Source organism: Peromyscus leucopus, chromosome 23 (genome assembly GCF_004664715.2).
Source record: "Peromyscus leucopus breed LL Stock chromosome 23, UCI_PerLeu_2.1, whole genome shotgun sequence".
In the NCBI taxonomy this organism is placed as follows: domain Eukaryota; kingdom Metazoa; phylum Chordata; class Mammalia; order Rodentia; family Cricetidae; genus Peromyscus; species Peromyscus leucopus.
In genome coordinates, this window is record NC_051082.1 from 30,534,719 (window position 1) to 30,543,165 (window position 8,447).

Genomic DNA, 8,447 nt, shown 5'->3' on the forward strand with positions numbered 1-8,447 from the left:
TAGCCTCAGTCTGTTTCTCCGCCTCTCTCTGCAGCTGCGGTTTTCTCACCACAAACGTGTGTTTTCACAGCTACAGTTTTTTAAAAGTTGGTAAAACACCAAGTATGGAGCTGAGAACACATGTGGTCCAGTCGAAACTTACTGCTCTCCTGTAATTCCTGCCAGAGATATGCATGTGAGAACTGCCATTTCCATAAAACATCATCTGTTGCTTTAAGAACTCATTATGAATATTTCCCTGCCCATGTCTAAACTAACTTACCAGGCCTGGAGAGGTGGCTCAGTGGTTAAGATCGCTGGCTGCTCTTGCAGAGGACCCTGGTTCTATTCCCACCATCCACATGTGGCTCACAACCATCTGTAACTCCAGCTCCAGGCCAGTTGGGTATGTCTGGCCTCTCAGGGCACCTGCACACACACACACACACACACACACACACACACACACACGCACGCACGCACGCACGCACGCACGCACGCACGCACACATGTACATATATGTAAGTAAAATAAATAGACAGACTCAACCTATTCATTCTACCAAGCCCATCCGATATTCAAAAGAAATGTTTTAAAACTGTCAAATGGGTTGGGGGTATTATACAGTGCTGAAAATCCTTTCCCACTTCTTAAAAATCACATGCTTCCACAAATAACCTTAGAGAGGAGATGCAGATTCAAGTAGAGGATTTATTCTCACTTGTGCTACGTGAGAAGCAGCTTTGGAGGAATGGCTTTGGCATGCAGGCTTTGGAGATTGGTCCTAAAACCACCCTGGGCATACTGATTGGGACAAATCTTTGAGGGGCACCTATTACAAATGATGCCCCCAAGGATACTGGTCTTGATGCACCAGCCAGGAATTTTTCCGCTTGCCGTAGAGACACAGCAATGAGCCCATTACAAACAGAAGGATGCTGTCTGTACATCGTCTGCTCTCACAGAAAGTGACATTCAGGCACAAGGACCTTGCTTGAGTGTTTCAGGCCACTTCTTGTGCTCATTTCCCAGCTACACCTTTGCTCTCTGAAGGCAGGTAACAGACTCCTTGTAGGGTATCTTTTGGTGAAAATAAATTAAACTTTTCACCAACAAACACATGGTCGCTCTTCCTGTGAGCTGTGAGCCCACAGGACACAGATTGGGCACACACCAGTCATGTTAGCTGGGCATTTCACAGACCTGGTCATTAAGATAGGAGACCACCTGCTTCAGATGCATTTTGCACTACCAACAATATGAACCAGAAAAAAAATTGGTTTATAATACTTAAGTCTATTCATCTTAAGCAAGAAAAACATCAATAGATTCATAGACAGAGATGTAAGAAGTGATGTTTGTAGATTTCTTAACAGTGCCATACTCATTTATTTTTCAGAATATATTAAAATAAATATAATCTACTTTCAATAGATATATTTTCTCTTTTGTTTTCTGAAGACCACCAGACTGAAGTTTTAAAAATCACAATGGCAAATCAGTGCTACTTCATCTGTAATTCAAAACGTTTTTTTTTTTCATGACTCATTTTGGAAAGACTATATTAAAACTGTATTGAAAAATGACTTTTAATTCTGAGTTTAACGTGGCAATATTGCAATTAGTGGTCTAACTACCACAGGTAACCATGCATACCAAACTGTAACACGGAGAAACTGCAAAGTAATTCTCACGAGCAGTGACTGCTGGTAGTAGAGAAGGAACAAGGGAGTTTGTGGTTTTGTTATTGGTAACTTATTACTGAGTTCGTGTTACCGAAAACAAGCCTTTCCAAACATAGTTATGTAAACTACTTTGGTCCTATGGAAAAACTCATATCCTGTTAGATACATACAGAATGGAAGATCTACCTTGATTTTTTTTTTTTAAATCCAGAAAAATTCCTTCTCCAGTTTCCTTAAAAACTGATTTATTTTCAAGTCTAGGTTAAAAAGCCTGGGACTTGTGCAGAATTTCATGGCCACATGGGGACCCACTACACCTTCCAAACAAACAAACAAACAAAAACCTCTTAAATAAAATATTTTAAAAAATAATAATAAAACCTAACTTCCAAATCCAACAACATAATGCTGAGCAGAGAAGTCTTTTTTTTTTTTTTTAACACTGGTGACATGACTTTTTTTCCACTGTCCTCACTTATCTGATGTCATCGCTTCTGCTTGGGATAATCCAGTACAAAGAATTCCAGGGGAGGACAGCACTGGCCACCCTGGGCAGTGGGGGTGCTTGGTAGAGGCAGTGTCCCGCAGGTGCGAGGCTGCTACACATCGCTGGGAGACCGCGCTCTCTGGGACAGCGTGGAAGGGATGCACCCACAGCAAATGAGGCAGAGGGCTTTCTGGATCTCTTGGTTTCTAAAGGCGTATATGACAGGGTTGATGATGGAATTGTAGGTGGCGGGCAGGAGGGTGGCGTAGGTATAGATGGAGGGGTAGGTGTAATCGGCGATCAAGGAATAGAGCGTGAAAGGCATCCAACAGGCAGCGAAGGTCCCCAGGATGAGAGCCAGGGTTGAGACGCCTTTCCGGGTAGTCACATAGTGCGATGTGGCCAGGAAGTGGTGCTGCAGGGCTATCTGATGGGCGTGCCTCATCACAATCTTACAGATCTGGATGTAGAGCTGAAGCATCAGTGCAAACATGAAGAGGAAGGAGATGGAGAGGATGGCAGCATTGTTCTTCGTGAGAGGTCTGACCACGCTGCAGGTGGACTCATCCCTCAGGCAGTTCCAGCCCATGACAGGCAGCAGCCCCAGGCAGATGGAGGTCCCCCAGAGCATAACCAGCATGACATAGGTGAATGTGACGGTCCTCTCAGAGTGGTACGTCAGGGCATAATACAGTGAGAGGTAGCGGTCCACAGTGATAGCCAGCAAACTGCAGACAGAGGCAGAAAAAGAGGCGACAATGAGTCCGATTGTGACCAGCTTGGTGGCTTCCGACTGAAGCAGGTAAGCAAAAACAAAATTGATGATGAGTCCCAGGCCAGCCAGTAAGTCTGCAAGAGCCAGGCTGCCTATCAGCAAGAACATGGGTGCTCGCAGGCTGGGGCTGTGGAAGATGATAAGGACGACAACGGCATTTTCACAGCAGATGAGGGTTCCTGAGCTGCACAAGACAATGTCCCAGGGGTTGACAACAAGCTCAGGTTCTGACTCCACCACAGGGCCCTGGGAGGGGACAGCGGCTGAGATGTTCTCCGGAGCACTGGCATCTATACAATCCCGAGGCAGCCCGCTTAAATTGACCTTCAGGTCTTCGTTCATTTTAACCCCTGTCCTCTTCAACGGAAAGACAGGCTTTTTAATGTTTGGGTACGGTAGGGTGCCAATCCAAGATCATGCAAGACACACAGAGACAGACAGACAGCCCTGGGCTCAGATACCAGTGTCAAAAAATGCCACGAGCTTCAGGAATTAGAAACAAAAGCTGAAGTCTGCATGGATTAAACCCCCACAACTGAAATGCCGTTTGTCACCGAGGGAAGCACAGGACAGGACTCCCGAGGCGGCACAAGCGCGCTCGCCAAAGCTCTGGGAACCGACATTGGCTAATTGCATCTCGCATGCCAAAAAGAAACAACTGTTTGACATCTGGGCAGCTGAGAGCACCGCCCAGCAGCTACAAGTCTGCAGGAGGGTGGAATATGTTAAGGACCTCGAACTCCCACCCTTCCCAAACATCCCCCACGCGCGTGCACACCCCCAAACACACCTCCGGACCCAAACAAAGAGGTGGGGTGTCCCAGCCTCTCCCCATGTGCACGGACCAGAGAGCAAGGGCCACAAAAGGTAGGTGTGTACCACTGAGGTGCCCAGACAGACAGACAGACAGACAGAAGGATGTGCATGCATTTGGCTGCTCCCCCAGCGGCGGGGGCGCGCAGCCTGCGGGGCAGGGGGGTTACCGGGGGTCACCTTGGCACGCCCAGGCCGAGGGGGGCTCCTCCGGTGCTGCTGAAGAGCGCGGGCCACCCGCGTGGCACGTCCGCGGTGGCGCCCGCGGCAGGTGAGCGGCGGCGCTCGCGCCCGGCTCTCCGCCCTGCGCGCTCCCCGCCCGGCGCGCGCCCGCGGGAACCCCATGAGGCCGCGCGCGCCCCCACAGGTCGCAGCTGCGCGCGGGGCGGGAGCCCGACACCGTGGACGCCCGCCTGCCGCAGTCGTGAGGAGACCCGCTCTTGCACCCTGTCCTGGAGGAGAGCCTGGCCTCCTACTTGGTTCCTGTGACTTCCCTAAGGAGTCTTAGCCCCCAGGCGCTGGGCTTCGTCATGCTTTGCCCTCAACTGCCGAGTTCAGGACCAAAAGAATTGCAAACGGCCATAGGGTTTTCGGAACGTGCAGGCGGGATGCAGGGTGAGCAAACTGGGGCGGAGGAGCCTTACAGGAGCAAGCTGCAGCTGGCCACTCTGCAAACTCGCTATTATTGTTCCCTTGGGGACGTTCGCTACTTGGATCGCTGTTATCTTCGCCCAGTTTACTTATTAAGGACTCCTGGAGCCGCTTGCGAGTGGAAATCATTTAGGGCGTTCTTGCAAAAGCTTCCTGCAGGCACTGGCCCAAACCCAATTCATTTAAGTACCAAAGTGACACTGTTAATTTATTATTTCCATTACCACATCCGTGGAGTCTAGGACTAAGATCCTGAAAATTGTCTGCCTTAAAAGGATGAGCCTGTGTCTCTCATCCCGGAACCGGATCAGACCTTAAATTTAAATATGATCTCCAGCTTAAAGGTGGGAGAAGAAAAGTCGAATTTCTGTGTGACCTAAATGTTGTGCAGGGCAAAGGATCCTGAGACCCCTTTGGGCATCATCTGGTGCCTCTGCCTCCCCTGATTCTCACCGCAACTCCTGCTCCAGCCCAGCAAGCTCCTAGCCTTAGCCCTCTTTTCCTCTAAACTCTTTTTTTACCCCCATCAGCTGCTGGCTCTACCAGGTTGCTCCAGCCCTCCTGCCAACAAGACCCTCCACTTCACCTCCCTGGTTTCAGCCCTCTTCATCTCTCACCCGCACTGCTGGTACCTGCCCCCTTCCCTCTTTCCCACGAAGGCAACACACTGCCAAGGTGCGGCTCTGCCTTGAATCAGCAGATTTGTTCCATCCAGTCTGAGACCTCACATTGCTTCTAAACTCTCTCCCTGCACAGATTCTGCTTTGGGCCACAAGGGAGCTGTTTTGTGTTGTGCTGTGTCTTGGCGTGTCCTCCAGAAAGCTCCAGGACTCTTTCTGGGTCCTATATTCTCTACAGCAACACTTTTGAAACTTAAAGAGCAGCAGTTCTGGGGAGGGGGTCCCAGCATCAGTCCCAAATGCTGCAGCCGCTGGCATCACACCTTGAGAAGTGAGGTTCTGTGGAGTTTAAATAGTCATTTGTGTGATCAAGAGACATGGGGTACCTGTTGCACCAAGGACTGTGTTAAAGCCTGCGTGGACAAATTCAGTAAGACATGGTCGTTGCACTCAAGGGCACACCATAGCCCCCTGGTGAGATAAAAAACAACACTACCCCAGGTAGCTAGTGCTGCAGTAAAGGGATGTTCATCTCCCCTTTAATCTCTGTGTGATGAGCAGAAGCATTTTTAAAACAGAGCAATGTAGGGCTGGAGAGATGGCTCAGTGGTTAAGTGCGCTGGATGCTCTTCCAGAGGTCCAGGATTCAGTTCCAGGCATGTATAAGGTGGCTTTTAACCATCTGAAACTCCAGTTCCAAAAGATATGACTCCCTCTTCTGGCCTCCTCAAGCATTGCATACACAAGGTACACATTCTACTTGTAGACAAACACTTATACACATAAAATAATCACTTTCTTTTCTTTTTAAAAATGAACAATGGTTTCATATACAAAAAGCAGTTTTTTAAAAAAAAAAGACAATTCAAGCCACCTGGTCAAATTTTAGGAGCCTTCCATTGCTTGGGCAGTTCAGGAAAAATGAATTCAGAAGACTAGCTGGATGCTCTTCAAGCCAACAGCAACAACGTGGACTTTACCATGCTCACTCCATTTACTCAGCAGTGAAATTTGCCCACATTTACCCAGAGCTAAGGATCAGATCTGAATCCACAGTCTCACACTGGTGCAAGAGTGCCCTGCCACTGAGCTGTTCCTCAGGCCTGGAATTCACTCTCTGCTGCATGCACGGGAAATATGGACATGGAGCCAAGTGTGAAGTGCCGGGTGATAGCAGAGGCAGGCAGAGGCAGGCAGAGGCAGGCAGGGTCTCTCACAGAACCCTGAGAAGAGTTGTGGGAGGGAACTGAGCAGACACACACCTGGAGCTGAGTACTGTCATGTGGAACCCAGGAGCTGAGAGCGAGCAGCTGTGTCTGCTCGGTGACGCCAGGTGGCTGGTACCTGCCATACTCCCAGCCATCCCCACCCCCTCTTAAAAATACATTTTATTGTTTTTTTTAAAAAAACTTCCAGATAAATAAAAGCATCACATACCAAAATTAACCAGACTCTAAGTCATACAACTAAGAGAACATCTATATGGTTAGAATTGGCATTCAAAGCGGAAGCCGTGGCACTTCAAATTAAGTTTTATACACTCAATCTTGAATGTGTTTTATGCACTTATCCACCAGCAGACAAAGAGTCCACGAAGAATTAGAAGTAGAAAAACAGCTTTACATCCTTTTTCGTGACTTGTGTCCATTACATGCAGCCCTTCCTTGTCCCCTTATGATTAGCTTTTCTAAAAGTACATACATTTAATATAGTCTAAATATTATATAATACAGTGTAAGCAGAAGAAAAGAGGACTCCTCATCCCTCGAATCGTTGTTGTACCTTAACTTGACTTCAGATCCCCTATTTGTTGGTGTGCTTAAGAGTTTTGTTACCACAAGGCAGAAATCCAGTTCAAACTAGATTAATGCCTTTTACTGTCTGGCTGAGAAGACTCTAGAGTAACTCACGGGGAAGAGGTAGAAGCTACAAGAGGCGTTTGCCTGGCAATGGGCAGTCGGCTCCTCGCTGATTTATTTCTGCTTGTCTTCGCTTCTCTGCTTACCAGCATCTTGCTTCTCGACCTCAGGCTGGTTTCTTTCTCGTATAGGTGCCAGTGACCCTAGGCAGCCATCAGCTTGCACCCTGAAGCCATCTTCTTAGCTTGCAGAAGGGAATTCCATGGGGCATCACTAAGTGTGCGTGCGTGCATGCATGCATGCATGCATGCATGTGTGTGTGGGTGTGTACGTGTGTGCGTGTGTTGCTGGAGGGCTTCTCTCCAGGTTCCCCAAGCCCCGCAGTCCCACAATCCACTTATAAAATAATCACTCAGACACTTATATCACTTATAAACTGTATGGCCATGGCAGGCTTCTTGCTAACTGTTCTTTTTTTTTTTTTTTTTTTTTTTTTTTTTTTTTTTTTTTTTTTTTTTGGTTTTTTCGAGACAGGGTTTCTCTGCGTAGTTTTGCGCCTTTCCTGGAGCTCACTTGGTAGCCCAGGCTGGCCTCGAACTCACAGCGATCCGCCTGGCTCTGCCTCCCGAGTGCTGGGATTAAAGGCGTGCGCCACCACCGCCCGGCTAACTAACTGTTCTTTTATCTTAAATTAACCCATTTCTATAAAGCTATAGCTTGCCACGTGGCTGGTGGCTTACCGGCGTCTCTACATGCTCTTCTCCTGGCGGTGGCTGCAGTGTCTCCCCTCCTTCTTCCTGTTTCCCCAATTCTCCTCTCTCTTTGTCCCGCCTATACTTCCTGCCTGGTCACTGGCCATCAGTGTTTATTTATATAGAGTGATATCCACAGCACTTCCCCTTTCTTCTTTTTTTAAAAAGGAAGGTTTTAACTTTAACATGGTAAAATTACATATAACAAAACAATTACCGAGCAAGAATTATAGTTACAATATTAAAGAAGATGTCCTATCTATCTTATATTTGTGAGTTTAAGGTTTTATATCTAACTTATCTTTTATCATAACTGAGGAAATTACGACTATCTAGTCTTCAACCACATCAAAAGACCTGAGAAGGAACATAATGGTACCTGAGAAATGGTAGATGGATGCAAGCAACTTTCGGGAATCTTGCAAAAGTAGACCAAGACAGCTGGCAGCCTGGACAGTCACCTAATGTTTTCAGCATTGTTGGTGCATTCAAATTGGCTACAGGCCTAGAGTATCTGACAGACCATTTTTAGAAGCAGGAATTTTAAGAGACCATCTTACCCTGTCTTGGCAGAGTACAGTGGTCGCTTTTCTTGTGTCCCGCTTGTCCAGAAAGGACAGCATTGCATTTGTACTGTCAGCCATCAAGGCAAGGGCAGTTCTTTGCCCAGTAGGCCATTTTGTGCCAAAAGACAAACTTCCAAATGGAAATGTCTTAGAAGCCCAACATTCTCTTGGGATCAATTGGTGCAGCCAGGAGCAATTGTGTCTCACGTCAACAGAATTCTAAGTTATTTAAATGCCATATTCTCTAGGTCTATGAAGTG

The 8,447-nt window shown here is 47.5% G+C and overlaps 1 protein-coding gene across 2 annotated transcripts; it reads right to left on the minus strand.

Moving 5' to 3' along the window:
* Positions 1-676: 676 nt before the first annotated feature.
* On the minus strand, positions 677-4,052 carry Gpr12 (G protein-coupled receptor 12). 2 transcript variants are annotated; one of them, XM_028878025.2, is made up of 2 exons: positions 3,920-4,052; positions 677-2,879 (listed from the first exon to the last, which is right to left on the minus strand). In XM_028878025.2, exon 2 carries the CDS (start codon positions 2,789-2,791, stop codon positions 2,264-2,266), a length of 528 nt encoding a protein of 175 aa, XP_028733858.1. In that variant the 5' UTR covers positions 2,792-2,879; positions 3,920-4,052; the 3' UTR covers positions 677-2,263. The 2 variants fall into 2 exon arrangements, with proteins under 2 accessions (XP_028733858.1, XP_028733855.1); XM_028878022.2 differs by having other exon boundaries at positions 677-3,283.
* Positions 4,053-8,447: the final 4,395 nt, after the last annotated feature.

Coding starts and splice junctions, on each gene's coding strand:
- Gpr12 (XM_028878022.2), bottom strand. CDS start 3,268: ATGAACGAAGACCTGAAGGTCAATTTAAGCGGGCTGCCTCGGGATTGT.